The sequence below is a fragment of the Orcinus orca genome, chromosome 9, assembly GCF_937001465.1.
Source record: "Orcinus orca chromosome 9, mOrcOrc1.1, whole genome shotgun sequence".
NCBI classification, from domain to species: domain Eukaryota; kingdom Metazoa; phylum Chordata; class Mammalia; order Artiodactyla; family Delphinidae; genus Orcinus; species Orcinus orca.
The window spans coordinates 47495399-47517651 of record NC_064567.1 but is presented as its reverse complement, the minus strand read 5'-3'; the positions used below and the strand labels follow the sequence as shown (position 1 = coordinate 47517651).

The 22253-nt window shown below is 39.9% G+C and overlaps 1 protein-coding gene across 3 annotated transcripts in view; it reads left to right on the top strand.

Annotated features, from left to right (window-relative positions):
- Nucleotides 1-22253, top strand: part of CREB5 (cAMP responsive element binding protein 5) — a 412389-nt gene that overhangs the window by 62086 nt on the left and 328050 nt on the right. For all 3 annotated transcript variants that reach the window (XM_033420592.2, XM_033420593.2, XM_033420594.2), the window contains exons 2-3: nt 12958-13029; nt 18495-18588. In XM_033420592.2, the coding sequence (XP_033276483.1) occupies nt 12976-13029; nt 18495-18588 (148 nt within the window). In that variant the 5' untranslated portion in view covers nt 12958-12975. The remainder of the gene's footprint in view (nt 1-12957; nt 13030-18494; nt 18589-22253) is intronic.

The following is a 22253-nucleotide window of genomic DNA, read 5'->3' as shown; positions in this document are numbered from 1 at the left end:
TGGTTGTTTCTGTTTCTTTGGAAATAGTAGAGGACAGATGAAGAAATAACGATGATATTACTAATTTCAACTTGTGTTCAATTCCTTGAAGCATCTTACAAACATTAGCTTGATGTCATTATTTAAATAATCCCATCACGTCAAGAGTGCCAGAAATCCTTTAATGTGGGGATTACAAAGGTGGATAGGAAAACTGAAGGTTTTGGAAATGACTGAGAATTTTGCCATTCTGACTCATATTTGAATGGCTTTATCCGGCTGTGTTCCCTACAGAGGCACTTAGTGGAGAAGATAAATCAAAGCTGTATCTAATCAAGGCTTTCTTTCAGCCTTGACGGAAAATGCTTTTTTGAGATTAAAAATGGCTGACACATAGGATGTGGTGGTACATGGAAGAGACAGTTTCACTAAATAAAATTTTCACTACTCCCAAGCATTAAAAAAAACCCTCAAAATTTGCCAGGCTTTCCCTACGTACAGACCTTTCTGCATTGGGAGGGTGATCTGCTTTGAGGCACAGAGGTCTTCGGCTAATCATCTTGGACAACCCAGTGTCCTGGGTTAGGGAATGTTGCTGTTGCTGAGATGTGAGCTCCCCATTTGCCCAAGTGGTCTTATCGACCAGATCTTTGATTTGTGCTGCGACTTGCTTTTTCACTGCTAAACTCTTACTGCCTTATTCAAAGTATTTTTATTAAATACCACATGTGACATTTGGGGAGTGAAAAGGAGCGGGAAGAAAAGAAAAAAGTAGGGAAGAGTAGGAACAAGAATAAGCAGTAAGATGATAAAGGATAATATAACTTGCTAAAGAAAATTTAATAACAAAAGGAAGATTCAGTTTCTTTTTTGGTAGCCCAAGTGGAGAGTGGATGTAAACAAATGTCATAATCTGTATTAGTCTTATTTCTTTTTTTCAGACTTTATTTTATCACATATATACACATATATATGTATATATTGATATATACATAAAATCAGTATTTTAAATATGATCAAAATTTCTGTGTCTGTTTTACATCAACTGCATTTTTTTAACCTTTTGACCCCCCCTTTACCTGTTAGTCTTATATTAGTCTTATTAATCTGTATTAGTCTTATTTCTAATGACTCCAGGTGAGCCTAGAAGTACCCACTGATAAGAAGGCACTGAGTTTCTCAGTTTATCCCGGGTGCCTCCCAAACTCCACTTTTTTCCTACCATCAGTGAGACTGGAGTCTGGATGGTAAGGACAGCGTGGCCAAGCTGTCGGGGTGGACTTGCCTAGCAAAGAGCTTTCCCTTCATTTCTGTGGTTGGAAGCAGTGTTCCAGGAAGGTAAACAAATTCATGTGCCTTTCCAGCTCTGGCTCCTCCAAGCCCAGGGCGAGGTGTCTGATGCTCCCTGGCTTGCTCAGCCAGCAATAGCCAAATTTATCCCAGGGTCAAGTGACCCATTACCCAAGCTTATATGTCAGCTGGTATGTCACAGAGCTAAGGTTTGAACACAGACCAGACTCCAAAGCATTTCTTGACATTGCATCTCAATTAGAAGACAAAGAAAATAATTCTACTTGGGAGCCTACGAGTAAAAAGCTGGTAAATAAGGTTTGGCTTGGTAATTGCTAGATTATCAGAGAAGCGTAGGAGATCAGGATCTCTTTAAAGATCATCCTCTCCAACATCTTTCAGAATCTTTAATCTTTCTGCACAGGCTGTCAAATGTAGACATAACTCTTTGCACTATCCAGTACTTCAGCAATTCTATGTGCTTACTACGAGGTGACTGATAGAAACAGTAACCAACATTTCACAGCACTTTACAGTTTATGTAGTTCTTTTTAAAGCACATTTGTTCACCCAATACCCCCAGAGGCAGATGATGCCAGTATTGTCTGTAGTCTCTTTTTATAGTGAGAAAAGTAATGTTCAAAGAAGTTAAGTAATTTGCCCAAGATCACACACTAGTAAGCAAGGGAGCTGAGATTCAATTATTGATTTTCTAACATAAAATCTGGTCCCCTGGCCACAGCGTTAAGCTTGTTGCAAATAATGTAGTCTTATTTATCAGAATTAAAAGTAAAATAAAGCCTAAATTAAAACAAACATAAAAACCTTACTTCTAGTACAATTAAAAGATCGCTTCAAGGTGTGTGTGTGTTTGTTCCTTGAATTGATAGCTGATCGTGAGAAATGTTTAGCTGTGAAAGGAGATTATGTGGTATTTGACGTAGTTAATAAAACAGGCTTGCTTTCTCATGGCCCCTGATCTCTCATAGCACTTTGCTAAAACTACTTTATGGCCTTTAAAATTCTACCTTCCACCATAGACATCTGTACATGCCTCACCTCCCTACTGGATGGTCACTGCTCAAAGGGCAGGGGCTATTTTTATGAGCCTTCCTGTTCCTAGCATGGAGCTTAATGCTTGGTAGGTACCCGGTGACTGTGTGAGGAAGGAATGAATGAATGAGACCAGTGTCCTCGGTTTCTGATCCTGTCCCAGTGCATGCCGAGGTTGAATCACTTTGGAACAAGTTCTGGGCGACAGGTAATCAATCACTGTCCACAGGTCACTCTCCCTGAAGCTGCCCCTGAACAGTGCGCTATGAAGATCCTAGAACTGGCTCGTTGAACAGCTGTAATTCACCCATGTGGGCTTGGGGGCTCTTTGCTTCCCCTTTACCCAGCCTTTCAATGGAAATGTCTGACCGGCCTCCTTCCAAATCCCCTCTGGGTGCTTCGTGCCCCTGCCTGCTTTCACTTTTCCTCTCGGAAGAGTCCAGGTTCAGGGTGTTTCCTAGGGCCTGACCTCCACCTCCTGAGTAGAGAGACCACAGTCAAGCTGAGGGAAAGGTCCTAGGTTTGGGGGAGCAGGGGCATTCAAAAAAGTCCCTTTCCCTTTCCATGCTGATTGGGAGTGTTGACTGAAAAATGGAGCTGTTGTCTGGGGGCCGAGCCCTGGGGAGAGAAGGAGCTGGCTCCTCGTTTGTTTGTTAATAGCTAGGACCTTCTGATGAATTGGAGTCTGGTACAGTGTAACCTCTCGTGGGTGGTGGTTCAAGGAAAGGGCCTTTTCTTTCTGTGTCCTTTTCTCCAGTATGTTTCAGTGGGTTTATAGGCTTTAGTGAGTGGCTCTTTTGTTTAATAGGAAGTTGAGAAAGACATGAAGGACTTTTCTAGTCTGTGGAAACGACTTAGTGATTCTCAGAAATACATCTGATTTCTGCACTTTTAAAATACAGGCTTAATGATCCTTAACTGTGGTGAACTTGGGCTGCGAGGCAGACCCGGGTTTTCCTCTTATACCTCCTTGGAGCTCAGTAGCCTCCTCTGGGTTATGTTTAGGACTAGGTATCGGTTTTGAGGCTTGAGCTAGTTTATGGAGATGAAATAATCTCTGTAATGTGTGTCACACATACACACTGCAACCTATCAATTAGAAAACTTAGGCCGAAAGAGAAAAAAAATTAAATGTGTATATGTGTGTGTGTGTGTGTGTGTGTGTGTGTGTGTATGCTTATTAGTAAGTTTTTGCCCTATTAATAAGTTTTGAAGTTGGTTAGGGTTAGGGGGCCAGTGTTCCCCTAATAAGTATCCTATAAGCTGATGATTGATGGTACCAGTAACATAAAAACAATTTGAAATCTTGTGACATTCTCTGCTTAAATTTTAAAAGGAAAAGAAAACCAAAATCAGACAAAGCATGGTCCTTTTGGTGACGCTGTCCTCAGCAATAATATAAAATTAACAAGGCAGTTATCAGGAGTGAAAGGGCATCTGAACAAGAGCCGTTTCCACCTTGGGCCAAGGCTTTCTTTCGCTACCATTGCGTCAACACCGCTTAGAACGTTGTGGTAAGTGAACTGGAGAGTGGGGCTGTAGGTAGCCAAACGAGGTAATTCACTTAAAAAAGTCTACTCTAGTTTACTCATCTGTCTCCGCTATGGATTGAAAGCGTATGCTTATGCTTAGTTAAATTTTGGCAACAGTCCCCAGCCCTCCTTCACATTGAAAGGGAATGATAATTTCACATACTTTTTTGAATATTCATAAAGTTTTTATTGGCATTGAATGTAGCCTCATCCTAGGCTTAACTTTGCCTGCGTTTTCCAGAGCTGTGTGCAAAGTATAAAGAGGTGGGTATGTGTTTAGTCTCTTATTTTCATTTCCTCTGCTGTATGCTGACTTTGTTTTCATTGTCTCACTCTTACTATTTTCTTACTCTTATCTGCTTTTTACCTCTAAACCAGTGGGCAGTGGGACTAATACTATGATTATTCTTGCAAAATCTGCACTATTAGCTGTTGGGTCGGGAAACTTTGGTGTTGCACAGGGCTGCCCATTCTGCACGTCATGGAATATTTCGTACCCCTGACCCCACCTATTAAATGACAGTGGTGACTCCCAGAAACAGTGGCAACTAAAAACTGGTTTCACATATTTCCAAATCCTCTTGCTGGGCCATGCAAGGAAATTGTGCCTTCTCTAGGAAAGCCGATGAAAATGTGCCTTTTGCTAATATTTAAGATATATATACTTTTTTTTTTTTGATTTTTTTTTTTGGGCTGCGTTGGGGCTTTGTTGCTGCGCGCGGGCTTTCTCTAGTTGTGGCGAGAGGGGGCTACTCTTCATTGGGGTGCATGGGCTTCTCATTGTGGTGGCTTCTCTTGCTGCGAAGCGTGGGCTCTAGGTGTGCGGGCTTCAGTAGTTGTGGCGCGTGGGCTCTAGAGCGCAGGCTCAGTAGTTGTGGCTCGCAGGCTCTAGAGCACAGGCTCAGTAGTTGTGGTGCATGGGCTTAGTTGCTCCGTGGCATGTGGGATCTTCCCGGACCAGGGCTCAAACCTGTGTCCCCTGCATTGGCAGGCGGATTCTTAACCACTGTGCCACCAGGGGAGTCCCTGCTAGTATTTACAGAGGGAACTTTATTAGAATGATGACAGAATCTTCAGATGACTTAAGATTTTTACCTTAACGTGGCCTTTAAGTGACCTGCTAGTACTGTCAAATGTTCACATGCTTGACATTTGACGCATAGTGCGGTAGGAATCTGAATCAAGTCTTTGAATGTATTTTTACCCTTGTATTCAACTAACACGGTGAGATGGGGCAAGTTCTGAACACAACTGCTGGCTGCTTTAGATAGGACTTGAGAATGCCTAGCTTTCTTCTGGAGTAAAAGATAAAAAACACTCAGTTTGATACCATCATTCTCAAATGTCTTTTACTAGTAAGTCAGTGATGGTAATCATAAGATTTAAAACTAAGATGAAATAGCCTCTTACCAGGCCTTGCAGAGAGCAGAGAGGTCTGGCATGATCACCACTGTGTTTCATACACAGTGTCACATTTTGTAGCTCTGATTCATGCACAAGAAGGAAACTTCTCAGATGTTTTGTTAAAGATTACTTCAGCCCATACCTCACATGGACCAAACATATATTGTTGCTGGAGAGGCAAGGATACTTGTATAGAATAAAGATACCAAGAAAACAGTTCTAGCCAATAAAAATCATTTGAATGTATAAAAAGCAAGCCAAGACTAGAAAGTTGTAATTTTTCAGAATATTCAAAGATATTCTTTTTACATGAAAACAGTTTAAAAACCAAATGCACTCAAAATGTCTTAAAAAGTATCCAGAGGCAAAGTGGTCCCATTTGGGAGCGGGTTACAATTTTAAAGTCAAATTTTACTATAGTAGAGCAAAAAAGGGAAAGAAAGAACTTTTTCTTTCTTCTGCTAAGTTATTCAATTTCTAAAGGCAAGCTGCTTTTGACCAGAATGAAGAATATACCTGGTTTTGCATTTAATTTCTTTGCTATCATAGTCTTTCCTCTCAGGGTTTCACAGGGCAATTATTTTAAATTGCAGTGGAAGACTTTCTGGAAAGGTACAGATGACAAGGTCAACTGAACCCCTGGTCACCTCTTATTCCAATTTTTTTTTTTCTTTTCTCATCAGTTTGTTCGTATTGGGAGTAGGTAAAAGGAAGAGTTTGCTTTTCAGCCTGTCTTCTGAGGTTGGGTTCAGTCTCATTAGAAACAAGCCAAGTAATTTTGTTACATTCAATATTTCCTTCAAAACCTGAGAATCTCTAAGCTAGTGTTTTGTTAACCACATGCATGTCAAATAAACTTTTCATTGAAATGAGGTGTGTCCTGCCAAAAATGTATTGTGCAAGGTGGAAACAGGAAGAGGAACACAGACTTAGACATACGGCCTTGGGCACAGACACATACCCTGCAGAGACTAATACGCTGCACCTCTAAGGTCCAGCACTGTTGCTTAACAAGTATGTTCTGAACTTCTGAACCCATAGGTAGGAAAGCTGTGAGACAGTATTGTGTGAAACATAAGTAGAAATTAGCCAGTAACTTTGAAAAGAGGGCTCATATCCAAAGAAACATATGGAAAACTTAACACAAAAACAAAAAAAAAAAAAGAGAGAGAGAAGACAGAGGAATCTAACATATGAAAACCCAATCCCACTGGAATGTTTTTTCATACACAGTATAAACGCCACATAAATAAAACCACAAACCTCTGCTAAAGTACACGAGAGGACGTGAGCCCCCAGCACTCTCTCCTGTGAGGGCCGGGAAGTAAGGCCCTGTGAGTTTCCAGAGACAAAAGCTCTTTGGAAATCCTTCCTCCTGGGAACCATGGGCCTGGTTCGAAGGGACATTTGCACAGTCCCTTAAGCGTGATGCAGCCTGTGAAACAACCCTAAAGAGGTCTGTGATTCAGGCTGTGGGACTCTGAAGTTTGGGGATACCAGTGAATGGTGGCCATCTTTTAAGGACAATGATATTCTGGTTTGAACGGGATGGCAGTGTTTAGCTGCAAGTGGTCTGGGTAAAGCTGAGGACTCCCAGGGAAGAGTTCTGGCTGTAAACTGCCCAGCAAGACACCCCCATTCTCGCCAAGTTCTGTTGAAATTTTCGCTGAGAAGGTAGAGTCCCACCCTTGGTCTTGTTCCCTGTATAAATCTCTAGTTTGAAAACTTTGCAGCATTCAAGGCGTTTCAAGCTTGAGGGCTGAAATGTCACTTTAAAAGCGGGGTTAAAAAGGTCACACAGCTGCAAATAATAATAGCCCAATGAAATTCAGATTCTAGCTGCAGCCCACTTCAAGAATAACACTGAAACAGGAAACAAGCCTACTAGATCTTTTTACCAGTAAAGCTAGTAAGAGCACATCTGATAAAATGAGTGTGTGTATGTGTGTGTGCGTGTGTGAGAGAGAGAGACAGACAGACAGACAAAGAGAGACAAAGACATACATAACAAGACAAAGACACAGAGAAACAGACATATAAAAAGAGAGACATAGAGTTTTCAAGAGAGAAGATACACACAGAAAAACAAAGACACAGAGAGACACAGATGCAGAGATGGATACTAAGACCCACTCACAAAATAATTGATTTTCTTGGACTGAGATTCAAGGGTGTTTATTTTTCTGTTTGAAGTTACGATATTAAAATAATTCTAAAGAATTTTAAAATAATTTAAAAATTATTTTTTAAATAATACCTCTGTAAATGGTCCTATTTACCATGTTTTACTAAAATGGCTCTGTATCACACATGAGCAAATAAAATAGTGAAAGGTACCATATCCTTCGGATTAAATATATAATTCCTTTCCAGTAGCTAGCCATGTGGGAGAATGACCCTGCACCCTGGCTTTTAAAGTAGAATCAGGCATCTTAGAATAAAATACTTTAATGTGTGCTTTTGCTGAATTTGTGTTGGGCTATTGCTGAGTGTGGCTCTTTGCGTTTCTGACCAAGACATTGAGAGAAATATTTGGTGTTTTTTTTTTTTTTCTTCAGAGACATGAAGTACAAATTGGCTATACCCTTAACTAATTTAGATAATAAACAATCTTTGCTTCCAGAAACAAAGTAAGACTGATCTGGAATCTCACACAGTGTGATGAACTCAAGATGTTTGTCGGCTAACCTTGGCATTTTAGGAAGGACCTGTTTCCTCTTCTAGAACCCTTTCTGCAGTCTAGTAAGCTCAACAGGGTAGCGAAGATCTGCTTCACAGGAGTCCTGCCAAGAAGACTCATTCCACGCTCATTGTAGGGCAGTAAAGGCTGACAGAGGTTGTTAACATCGCTATTAAAATGCAAGCCCCCTTTCAGATCTCTAATGCATTCATGTCCAGATTAACAATACCAGAGCTGATGAGGATATCAATATTATTATTAGTGCTCATTTATATATACAGTTGTGGCTTTGAAGTTCCCAGAACTTTTGGTGTTGATAAAAGTGCATGCCAGATTTTCAGATTAAAACAACATTTTTAGTGTCTTACTATTCCAAATCCCATATCACTGTATGAATGTGTTTGCTCTTGTGGGGGAAATTTGGGCCATTACACTGAGATCGGAGTTTGCTGTTAACTAAGAATCGGTAATGACTTACTATGATTTAGATGGGGAAGCATCACTGTTGGCTGATTCTAGCAAAGCAGATGATGTAGGTTTTTTTCCCTTTGGGATCAGTTGTTGCTCTTAAGTTGAAAATACGTATTTACAGTATTTTGTGTAGACTATCCAAGTTTTTTGTAGCATTTGTTTTTTGCAGTGTTTGCCCTTCATGAAGTAGTAATTCCAAGTATATACCTAAATGCCTGGCAAAGCATTTGAATGGATTGCATCAGCCATTGTGGAAGATTTCCCATTTTAGACCAGGAGGAATTTGTAGGGTCAAACGCTAAACAATGAAAGAGATTCTTGCTCATTGAGAGGCCAGCTGAATCCAGTGGCAGTTTAGTTTGAATTGTAAATCAAACCTGTCATCTCCTTGTCGACTACGAAAAAGCTCTACTCGCTTAATACACCATTAGGGTTTGTTATTAGGGTTTTGTATTGTTTTCCAAAACTCCGAAGGGAGATTAGACTCTTGAGGCATTTGTTCTAAGTGAACATTGAAGCTAAACTTTGGAAAAGGAGGAACAAAAAATGATACTATTTGTAAAGAAACTCTGAAATGATTAGACAGCTCCCTCCACAATTATTACTGTATTTAACCAAAGATATGGGGCACTGGGTGTTACTCAGAGGGCCCTCTCGGGGTGCCATAAACAGTCCACACATGGTTAATAGACTGGACTCCAGTGGTTTCAGCATCTGTGACAATATTAACAGACTGAATTCATAATGAATTCATACCTTTACATGTGAAATTTAATGAAAACTAGACTGTTGTTTTCACCAAAAGCAACTTTGACTTTTTTTCCATTAAACCTGGTGAGATTTCTTCTCTGGTCATAACTGGGAACAGGTGGAATTATTGGCCTGCACAAACTCTTGCCTTGCTGAAAACTTGGCTGTGGGCCGAAAAGTTTGAGGACCACTGCCTTAGGAGTAGGAAAAAAGCAAGCTGTTTGAGATGGTTTATTGTGGTGATTCAGGATTCATTATCCATCCCACAAATATTTATTGAACGCCTACTATGGCAGCTCTGTGCAGTGCAGCTTGGGGTATGGCGGTTGCCAAGCAAAACCTGGTTCATTAAAACATCCCAGCTAGTAAAACAACTGAATGGGAAATGAGAAGATGAGGCCTGACCTCTGAGGACCAAATGCAGAACAGCCTGGCTAAAATCATGTCTGAGTAATTTGCCCCCCATGTGATGGATGATAAAAGAATATACACAGGGCTTTAGTAGAAGACTGCTTGAGAGAATAATTATTACAATGTGTGCTAGAAAAGAACCATAATAATAGACCATAAAAAGAGATCATGGCTCTTGACTAATACATCAGACCAGATCATACTGGTTGATAAAAGTAATGAAGCCTGCGTGGTAGAGTGGTACTATTTAGTAAAACTATCCCCAACACCCACACAGGAGGAATGAGCAAGGGTGTGCTGTTTATAGAGGGCTAAATGTGGGAACGCAGAGCATCAAAATAAAGCAGTTGAGGTTCACACATATATATACACCCACTCAGACCTTATTCATCACTTAAAACGTATTTTATTTTAGCAGCTGCCATTTTACCTCAGGACACTTATTCCAATAGTATGTTGCCAAAGCATTTGGTCCATGGGATTCATAGCATGCGATAAATTGATACAGATTCATATATGTTTTAATAATAAAATAATACAATGACTGGTAACTCAGTTGAACATAATGAACTCTAAACTGTTTGAAGGCAGACTCAGTAGTTGTCTAATTGATCCTATTCCTCTAAGTGTGGCGTCCAGACTATGAAGGCTCAATAAGACAGAGTAAATCTATATGACTGAAATTTTTTTTGTGACTGAACGTTGTTCAGTCTCCTATCACTAGCATCATATAATTCCATGATATTTGCTGCAGTTCGTATGCAAATTATAACCAATAATTAAGATAAGGTAGCTCATGTTGACGTTAAGCAGAATTGATAAACTATTACCATTAAGGGCCTGAATTTATGGGAAAAGTCAGCATTTTGGTGGACTCAGGTTTGGGATAGACTTGTGACTATGGTAGAAGAATACTTCCTCCTCATACTGATGTGGCAAGGCTTGGTCAGTCTCTTTCTTCACTTTGGCTTATTAATGAATCCCCTTTAAACTGCAGCAGTAGCACTTCCAATCTTGACCACTTCTATCGGTTGGACATTAATTTAATTATTATCACGAATTACTTCTTTCAGATGTAGACCATACATGTATTTATATGGAACTTTCTTGGAACATTCCCATTTTACCATCATGTAATCTTAATATCGGTTAATAATATGACTAATATTGGCATTCTTTGGTTACTTTAGCAACCAGAATTGTTAAATGATGTCCAAGAAAGACTTACTTTATAGCAACTTCTCCATTATACATGAGGAATAGTTAATATTAGAGTGAGGTTCCAGTAACACTTGTCCACAAAACCTCCCCCCACCTCCAAACACACACACTTAAATACCTTTAAGACCTTTCTCCATAATTTGGAAATGGCTCCCTAACTGATTGGTGTGATACAGGAATGAAGGAGTTGAAGATTGATATTCATACCCCCATTTAAAGGAGGGGAAATTGAGGCATGAAGCAGTTTAGTGACCTGGTAATGGTCAGGCAGATCATGGACCCAGAGACAGAAAAGTTCCAGGGAAGTGTTTTAAAAAGTTTACTAGAAAAACAAGGCATATTTAATATTAATGAATAACCCAGTTACTATGCTGTTTGTTCTATCTTGGATCAAAATCATTTTCTCAGCTTTAAAGTCACTCTTTATTTGGAGGCTTAGAAGTAAGTCATCAGAATTCACAGCGGGGAGGAGGGATGCTCTATGATAAGTGATGGCAAAATCACATGAATAATGAGATGTGAGAAGTCATTTTAGTTGCTCATGACTTTCCTCAGACAAGGGCAAGTGGAAAACTTCGGAAGATACTTGTATTTTTTTCCTTCTTCTTCTAAATATAATAGAGTAAAAAAGTTTAACCAATATGCCTGATACAGGAAAACTGTAAAATTATTCGACATTACTGCCTTGATAGGTGACTAGTCATTCCAAATGGAGAGTGAAAAGGGCATTACTTAGTGAAAATTGAGGAATAGTGATGTGAAGAGAGTTTACATTTTAAAATTTGTTTTTAATATCTGCCTAGGAGTGTTATCTAAGGCAAGTGTTTTCATTTTGTGTTTCAGAAAAGTGAAAGTATGCCTCTATTTCCCAAAGAATATATGTGGATATATTAGTGTTTGGGGGAAGGCTGTAATGACGTACAAATTAGAATTGGTTTTTTTTTTTTTTTGCAAGATGATAAAGTTTTCTTGGATGAAGGGTAGCTATTCCATGAGTGAAGCAGAGTTTCCTCTTTCAAGGGTGAAGGTGACTTAAGACTCCTTTGGAATAACCTACAAGGAGAATTTTAAGGAAGCACAGAAGTTCCTTTCTTCAGAGACAAAACAGTAGGTTTTAGTTCTATAATGAAGCCGTGTCCCACCAGCAGCACATGGAGCTTATTTAAACTCAGTTTCAAAACTGGCAAAAAGAAAAGTATGATTTAGAAAACTATTTAAATTGTGGAACTTCAATTGTATAGTATTCCTTATGATATTTTTTTAAAAATTTATGTTACTGTATAGATTAGTAACCACACAATCATAAATATTGTACTTTTATCTGTTTGGGGGAAGATTTGCAAAGATATTTGATTACGCTCAATTTTTGCCTAATGAACTTACCTTAGAACCTAACCCCTGCATAAGAAAAGACCATACTATAGTTTAACATATGCCTGAGATCACAACATAAGGTTTCTCCCTGCAAAACTACCTTATTCCAGACAACTTATCTAGATCAGAGGGGCAGTCGCCTTAATCTGATTTTAATTTCAAATTAGCCTGTAAAACCAAATTAATGAAATATTTAAGGTAATGCTTTTTGCATTTGCTGATTTCTCGTCACTTCTGCGCAACTTGGATAGCTTTTGCTGAGGCATCATCGAATGCCTGAGATGAAAGAGAATTTAAGACCGTGGCTCACTGCCAGGGTCATTTGCTAAGCCGGCTGTAGGGCTACCTTGCGTCCCTTGTTCATACTGTATCTCAGTGGGGTGATCATGGGAGAATCATTTGACCTGATGCTCAGGGTTGGTCCTCACACTGATGATTGCCCAGTAACTACCCTTCTCTTGCTCTTTGCCTTGCACAGGTGGGGTTTTACCTGATAATAACACCCACCAGGCAGAATTTCTGCTGCAATAGACATTGTTTTTGGTTGCATTTTGTTGGCATTTTTTCTTCAAAGTGCAGTAAATATGCACTCAAGAAAACACAGTGGGAACTTGGACTGCAGAGAGCCTAATAAACTTGAGCAAGGCAGGACCTGTTGTTCATGTTTATGTTTTTCTCATCTAATTTGGGAATTGGCATAGGAGGGGCCTCCGAGCCATTGCCTTTCTCAGGTAGAAGCAGGAGATATTCATGAATTTCTGTTTTCCTTCCTCTCTCCCCCTGACCCTTCAGATTTATGAGGAATCCAAGATGAATTTGGAGCAGGAGAGGCCGTTTGTCTGCAGTGCCCCAGGCTGCTCCCAGGTGAGTGTAGGGGGGTCCTCCACTCTGGCCTGCAGGGGATGCAGTACCTTCCCCACAGTGAGGCAACTCTCACTTGGCAGTCATGCCTGTTGTTGGCTTTTCTTCTTCACCAAGATATTCTCAAAGTCCCCCTCACCATCATCATCACCATCATCATCACCATCATCATCATCATCACCATCATCATCATCATCACCATCATCATCATCATCATCACCATCATCATCACCATCATCATCACCATCATCATCACCATCATCATCACCATCATCATCATCATCACCATCACCATCACCATCATCATCATTTTCCACTTTGACTAGTTTGAACTACTTCCCTCACAGCCTCTGAAATACATCAGTGTTGGCCATTTCCATCCATAACTTCCCCCTGGAAGCGAGCCAGCCGCATCCTGCCCACCAGATGTTCAGGATTGTTATTTCAGACAGGGGGAAAGAGGGTGCTCTTTTTGACAATAGCCACTTGAATTCTGGGCCTTTGGATTACTGGTAAAATAGCTCACCATCAGAGACTGAATTTGATTTTGTTTTGTTTTCCCGTTTGAGTAAAATAAACCCCCTATGACTCATCTAGAACCCATAGTTTTTCCATTTATCTAAACTTTGAGAGAGGAAGTTGGCCTGCTATGCTGGGTTAACCCTCTTTTAGCCTCTGATGGTTGCCATCAAGTGGGTTAGACGTGAGGCTTACATGAGGTACTGTGTGTGGAGTGTTTAGTAAAGGACCTGCACGTTGTGTTCAATTGACGCCCACTGTTGCTATGGTGACCGCTGCTACCATTGTACTAGAACCCATCTCTGAAAGAAACTGGAAACATCCATCATCTAAAATCAGAATTTGACATTTTTCCTTTGGAACAGGATGGTGACTTTTTCTACACTTGACCCTTTGGATATCTCCAAGTTCCAGTCATTGGAAAATGACCACACATGGTGCTCTCATGCCAAGATCTTCATTTTATGGGCTAAAGGACAAGCTTAGAACTCAGAGCACAGGCATGTGGGTAGTTATGCTCTCTTTCTCTGAAGTGCCCAGTAGTTTCAGGTGGGATCAAGCCCCACTCTCTTGCCTGTTTATGTTGTGGGGTTGGCAGCACAGCGTAGAGCAATGTCTGGGAGTCAGTGAGAGGTGATGTCCATTAAGGACCCTTTTCATTGTATCTCCCCAGAGAGTTTGAGGAGGGTTCTGGAAGCTTCCTCGAGGGACTATGTCATGGAAACATGAAATGTTATTGCCTCGCGATGCCGCTGTTGACATCAGCCACCAGCTGAGAAACCAGCCTCCTTTGCTTGTGTTCTGGCAGATTCTCCAGGGGCTTTTATATGAATGTTGGTTTTTACCTAATAAATAAGGAAAGCAGTAGAGAATATTATTTTGAATTTCAACTATATTTTGGCAAGCTGGTTGTGGAGGTCCTTTTGAAATAGGAAACACTGGGAAGACACAGATAGGTTGAAGTACTGGGAAAAGTTCTGCTAGACCAGGACTCTCCATTGTGAATGCAGAAAATTGCCTTATCTAAGTTAAAACTGGTTTCCACTTAGTTTCCTTAAGGGGGAGTCTCAATAGCCAGAAAGAATCCAATAACTTGAGCAGTTTGCTTTGCTTTGGCTGTAAAAATGTGACATTAAGTTTTATTCAATTTGAGTCACTCAGCACATTTTTGAGGGGCCTGCTCTGTGCATAAAACACATGTATCCCTGCCTTCACGGAACTTCTAGCCTAGGCATTACATGTGGAACCACATGAGCAATTCATCAGTTAATTAATGAATTGCAGTTTTCCATGAAGGAAGAGCACAGGCCACCCTGAAGACCATCCTAGGGGGATTTACTTTACTTGGGGAGGATAATGGGGGTGTCTCTGTGGAAGGGGCATTTAAGGGAAAGGGATCCTCAAGACACTTAGCAAAGGCCAGAGAGGGTTCATGGCAAGTTAGGGTTCCAGGAGAGTCCAGGATTGTGAATGATGGTAGAGGAGAGCCTTTAAGAAAGGGGTATTTAGCCGCATCCAGCATTTGGATAAGTCAGAGAGAAAAGAAGTGCACAGAGGACATTGGACTGTGTGGCAGAATTTCCCAAGCTTGGCACTACCAATATTTGGGGCTGAATAATTCTTTGTTGTGTATGTGTGTGGGGCTTCCCTGTGCATTATAGGAGGCTTAGCAGCATCCCTGACCTCTATGTGTTAGATCCCAGTAGCGCTCCCCAGTGGCGAAAACCAGAAATGTTTCCAGGCATTACTAAATGTCCCCTTGGGGGCCAAATTGCCCCCGGTTGAGAGTGACTGCCCAGTGACTTGCATTTTGGCTTTAGCCTTGTTTCTTTTTGGATCCTTTCCCTCTTGGGAATCACCTACTTCTAAGTGATGCTCCCCCATTCTATATTTTAGGTATTGCTCTAAGCCATCTTTTCTCCTTTTTGGAATCAGGCAGGGTATAAATAAATAAATGCTACAGACGTGTGGTCACTGGTGTCAGACGCTGCTAGAGCTGGCACAGCGAGAGGCCTGAGCAGGGGCTGTTGGGTTTGGCAGTTGGCTGTTTGCCGGCGACCTATGAGAGACGAGTCGGGGTGGGGGCCAGATTGAGTGAGTGGGTAGTGAGGAAGTGGAGGTAGCCAGCATAGAGGAGCCTTTCAAGAGTGCTAGGGAGTGACGGGAAGCAGAGTGATATAATGGTAGCCTGAGAAGGAAGCAGCTTGAGAAAAGGTTTTTTTTTTTAACATCTTTATTGGAGTAAAATTGCTTCACAGTGGTATGTTAGTTTCTGCTTTATAACAAAGTGAATCAGCTATACGTATACATATATCAAGTCAAGGCTCGCCAGGCTGGATTTAGTCAAGGGCAAGGAGGAGTGAGCATGCTGGCTTGAAGGACCACAGCTGGAGTGCCCTTCCCCAGACTACAGGGGTGTAGAGGATCCTGTGGAGGGGTGGGGGCGATGCTCATTCCTCAGAGACAGGAGGGAATGGAAATAGGACCTATGAAGTTAATGTAAATTCTGAGATGGAGGTGATAATAAATGTTGAAGGGGTGCATTTCAAATGACCTTGAACTTCAGTGAAGGAGCAGGTCATTTCCTTGAGAAGGCTGGGTGAACTGAGGAAAGGTTTGGAGAAACATGAGACTTGAGAATTTACATAGTTTCTTGGTTTTAAGGTAAAATTCCAAGCCTCTTCCTTCAACCCCCACTAAATTTAAATGTAAAGATATATCTAAAACTTGATGTCTCTATTTAATGTGGAAGTGTTTCTTTTTCTTGATAAGCTATTATAAAAATATGAGCATCTTTCAATTGAAGAGGTATTAGAATTGAGAAAGTATGGTGGTTGGCCAGTGATTCCAGGGGTCTCCTGGTGGGGTGTTAGGGAATCAGTCCATCATGGCATTTACTTGAGCGATGTTCCATAGCCTGGGACCTGCATGGAGAAGAAAGGATGGCTGGGAATTGGAAAGGGGAGTAAATATGAATTATGTGTGCTTGCGCTGTGTTGGAGGTGATGGATGGATTCCCCTCCCACCCCCTTTTTCCCTCATTGGAAAGAACCTTTGCTCTATTAGGAATGGCCTATAATACCTGGGAGGTTGTGTGTGTGTGTGTGTGTGTGTGTGTGTGTGTGTGTGTGTGTGTGTGTGTTACGGCTCCTTATAAGTTAGCTTTGTCCCAAAAGTGAGGAGAAACAAGCTTCTCTTGCTCTTTCTGATCTCACAAAGTCCAATGTTAACTTCACTGTTCCTTTGCCCTCTGCATTTACCTCATTTTAAGTTCCAGTGGCCTCTCTCAGCTCTGTATCTATTGCAGACTGTACCTTTTGGTTATTTACAATTTGCTATTTTCCTACCAAATAAAAAAAAAAAATCACAGATATCCTGTATTGTCTCATTTGGAAGGTAATTATAATTAATATGAGATATCATGGAGATTATTAGTAGTATATAATAAGTGTTCTTGTTTATATTCTATTTTAGGTTATTATTTTATGGAGCCAAAAATGGCTAACAAAATGACTGCAAATGAAGGCTATTCCCATGTTGTTTTTTGGTATATATTACAGAAAAGAATTATAATAAGGCTTTTGACAGAAAAACTACGAAATTTAACCTCTGTGTCTAAGCCACATATGGTAGTGTCACTTATTTGATGCAGTCATTCTACTATAGTGTTATAGAGGACCAGATGATCCTGCAGGAAAAACCCACATGTCATGAAGACTTCTGTGTATTCAGAAATCTGGCATGATCACCATGTGTTGCACCTTCTGTACTCTCCAATTTATGTTATACAAATGACAAAGAAATAAGTGATATTTATTTGAAGAACTACTTTTAGAATATTCCAAAGGATTTAGCCCAGTGAATCCCCTCATTCCCGTGAATACAAATTATGCTGTTTGCAGAAAAGATTTCTACCTTAATATACAATGGTAATTGAAATTTATAATGGCTAGCCTGAGGAGCTGGGACGCTCTGAGAGATTTTCTAGATTGTCAAAGATTCGGAAATATTCAGCAGACTTTATTGTCTTTTGTTGAATTTTCATTTGACTTTGATAAAGCAGATACTCTGTTAAGTTCAGTTATTAAAACATACCAGTCTGAGTCAGGATAGGCTGGGATCTGCTGCAATAACAAATTAGTTCAAAGCTTCAGTGACTTGACACAACAAAGGCTTATTTCAGTTGCCCAAGCGTACATTTCAGTTATAGATTGGCAGGATATTTTTCATAATCCTTCAGAATTCAGAGATGCTCTTCGTAATTCTTCAGAGATTTAGGATGATTGAGGGGCCACTATTTTTTGTACTGTGAATCTCTTTGCTAAAAGGGAGAGGGTCTTGCCCCAAGAAATAGATGCTCACATCTGGATGACATGTCACTTCCATTCATGACTCAATGGGTAGAACTACTCACACGGCCCCACCCAACCACAAGAGGGCCAGGAAATCCAATTCCACCATATGACCAGAAGCCAGACAGCTGAAAATATTTGGGCACAGCATTTTTGACAACCATAATATCATTCCCTGAAAATTAAAAATAAAGTGTTGGTTTACTACACTGCATGGAGTATAGAACACTCAAAATAATTTGCTGTTACTATAAATCATATGTATAATTATAATTAATGAGATAATCAGTGTGCAAGGTCTTCATAAACAGAAACATACTATGCAAATGTCATGGGGTACATCTGTAGATATATATGGCAAATAATTAAGCGTGACGTGTAGTTCTTTTCCAAAGTTTGACATGAATGCATATGTGGTTGCGTAAAATAATTTGTCATTTTACTTACCATGCTTTCACACTTTTTCAGAACTAATTTTTTGTTTTCCTTGTCACGTTTGCAGTGCTGAATGAATCTTTTTCTCTATGATGGTGAAATATATATTACAAAACTGAATGGCTCCTCTCCCCTCTCCCTTTTTTTCTATTTGTTTGACAGCGCTTCCCAACAGAGGACCATCTGATGATTCATAGGCACAAGCATGAAATGACTTTGAAGTTTCCCTCAATAAAAACAGACAATATGTTATCAGGTAAGGAACCATCAGGCAAAGACGCTTTGGGTGATCAGATCAGCCTCATGTGAGATACTTGTTCTACAGAATAGGATGATTTCCACTGGCAAATTCTACACCTTGAAAATTTATATTTCTAAAGTATAGCTGAGGCTTAAAATAATGGTAAGCAGGAATGTAATCCGCTAATGTAGTGTTCACTCAAATAATTGGAGAGCTCTGACTTCTTGTTTTCTGGAATGTGAAATATTTATTACTATGAAACTTGGCTCCATGTAAGGATTTTTTAACATCACATACCTGTAATTACTCAAGCAACAGATGTTAATTGAGCATCTGTAATGCACACTGCACTGTTCTGAGTGCTGTGGAGGTGCGAAGATTGATATGATTACTGTTTTCGAGGACATCACAGTGTGTGTGTGAAAACTTAGCTAAAATAGAGGACTGTCCATCATATATATCAAATGAGCATTGTAAGGAAAAATGCTATGTGGCTTTAGCAGAAGGAGCTCTCTTTCTGGACTGAGCTGGTCAGTGAAGGTTTCCTTAAGAAATAGTACCTGCTTCATAATTGGGAAATTAAATAAGATAATGTGTGGAAATACAAGTGCTCAGCAAATGTGATCATAAATAAATAATAATGATAATCCATCAATTAATTTCCATTCTGTCCCGTCTTGAGAGGTAGTGTGGTAAATTAGAAAGAGTGCAAGGAGTAAGGAAACTTGAACTCTAGCCTGGCCAGATGACCTTGAGCAAGTTGGTAAACACTTCTGGGCTTCAGTTTCTTTTTCTATTAAATGGGAATGATTTTATCTGCCCAGTCTATTTCACAGGCTTATTGTGATCCAATGAAAGCATGTAAGTGCAAGAGTTTCATAAACCCTAGCAGGGCAATTGAAGCATTTCCTGTTGGCTTTCTCAGGCTAGAAATATTTCACTCAAGCCACTGTCTCCCTGGCATCGTGAAAGAAATAATACGCCCATGAACATGTTTTAAATGATATCAGAAGAGAAACTGACTGCACAGGCAAAACTGGCTCGTATAATTGAGCATTTCTATGGCAGTTAAATTTTACAAGTATTTTTTTTTTTGCTGTACGCGGGCCTCTCACTGTTGTGGCCTCTCCCGTTGCGGAGCACAGGCTCCGGAAGCGCAGGCTCAGCGGCCATGGCTCACGGGACCAGCCGCTCCGCGGCACGTGGGATCTTCCTGGACCGGGGTCCGAACCCGCATCCCCTGCATCGGCAGGCGGACTCTCAACCACTGTGACACCAGGGAAGCCCTACAAGTATTTTATTATCGCTCTTATTAGTAAATACCCTAAGAGTTTTTTCAGACAGGTTATTATTACAACCCACATTTTACAGATAGAGATGAAGGGGCGTGGGAGAGGGAGCAACTTTCCCAAACTCACCAACAGGGCAAAAAAATAGGGCCCTTGATCCTGCAGTCCTAACCCTCTGACTTGCACCAGCTACTGCTTTGTCAGGCTTCATCAGTTTATATGTATGATCAAATACTCCCGGTGACGGGACTGTCCACAGGTCTTCACTGTCTGGCCCGTGACTTGTTAGTGGTGCAGATGGGCTGTGATTTGCAAGACTCTCGTGTTCAAAGGCAGCTTCTTCCCTTCCCTCCTCTACCACCTCTCTCTCAGCCTGTTTGTTTTTATTGAACTAGATGGCTCTTCAGAAATAACTTTGTCTTTCCTTAAGTCTAGAAACAGAGATGCAGAAACTCAAATTTCTAAGAATTACGAAAGCCTAGAAGGGTTAGGAAGGGTGTTCTGTTCTTTTGTTTTTATCATTTATTACGTTCTATAGAGTCACACGTGGTGTAACCTTATAGTTTAACGATGAACATGTATAGGAAAGTAGCAAGGCTCTAGACTGTGGAATTCCCAATATTTCAAGTAATAAGTTCACCCTTTATTTCTCCCAAACAGGATCCCTAAAATAGGCTGCTTGGGGGTAGGGAAGTGGGAGGTGAGTGTGAAGGAGTGGTGATTATGTAGCGATATGATCACTATAGAGGTAAGTACCAGCATAGTATCTCTCAGGTAGACTGCTGGGATGGCCCTACAGGGAGCCCCATCCAAAGGTCTGAAAAAAAGTAGCTAAAGATGTGGGAACGTTTCTATAGATTTCCTATAGGTTTTTGATGAAACTCTTGAAGCTTTTCAGTAGTTCTTACCAGATTCTTATTAATTTGTTATGTCAAACTCAGAATAAGAAAATGAAGGGAGAAATAAATGAGGAAGAACAGCATGAATGATATAAGGGCATATTTTATTTTGCTTTCTCAGGTTTTATGTTGAAGCTGGTATGAGGCCATTTCATACTCCCAATGAAATTAAGTGCTAAATTTTTTTAAACCATTTTTTAATTGAAGGATAGTTGATTTACAGTGTTGTGCTAACTTCTGCTGTGCAGCAGAGGGACCCAGTTATACACAGATATACATTCTTTTAAAAAAATATTCTTTTCCATTATGGTTTATCCCAGGAGATTGGATATAGTTCCCTGTGCTAAATTTTTAAACTTGCTACCCACTCTGCATGTTTGTAGTCTCGTAGAAATTTCTTGCTGGAACAGAATACAGAGCTATCCAGTCCAGCTCCAGAGGCTGAGGTGTCAACTACATGTCATATGCCAATGTTGTCCACACTGAATTGTAATATGCTATTTGCTGAGTATTTGTGCTTTGCATTTTTTTTCCAGGAAAGTCTTTAAAATATATTTATCTCAAACATCATTTCAGTTTTAGCATATTAGATTGTGATTGTCAATATGACTGAAGTTTTATCTGTCTGTATCTTAATTTACTCAGATTTGAACTTATTAAAAGCTTCAGAATCTGCTTTTATTAAAAATATGTTCATTAGAATTTTATTTCTTAATGTACCTTAAACCTATTTTGTGGCCTCTCATGAAGATGAATAATTTTGTACAGCTCAAAATATAGTAACAATAAAAATAAAAATAGTATAAATCAAATCTTAAATCAGAAAGCCTCATCAGGGCAAAAATGTTCAAGGCTATTTTTTTTTTTCAAGCAATATTTGGGCTATTTTTTTAAAGCAATATTCAATTACCTAAAATTTCATTTCAGATGAATTGGAGTTTAACATATATTAAGGAGATAAAGTATAGTAGGTATGTTTATTACTAATTTCAGGGTGTCTAGCTAACCTAAATTTTGGAAAATCACTTCATCCTTCTTTAATTGCAAATATTATAGTTAGGGAAGTTATTAAGATATCACACATATACATTTGAAGGGTAAATGTCCAAAGAGTTGTAAGATCTGAAATAATTTTATAGCTTTGCCATAAAGTCCATTTTATTTAAGCCAGGTAGAATTTATTACTCAAAATGACTGTAAATAATCTTTTTTTTTTTTTTTTGTAAATAATCTTTGACATGCCACAAAGCAGGATAATAAAAGCGATGGTCATGGTGTTTTATTAACATTAGTCTGCTCTTACTGATAGACAGTAAACATAAAACCTCTCCTTCTAAAGGGACAGTACATGTCCCTAGTAAGGACATGAATAGGGGTGGTGGTGTTGGATTCTGAGGGCAAAGACTTCCATTCTGTCCCACCTTGGTCCTTCCATCCTTATTTGGGCTCTGTGGTACATTTCCAGTGTCCTGATGTGACGAGGGGCATGAAC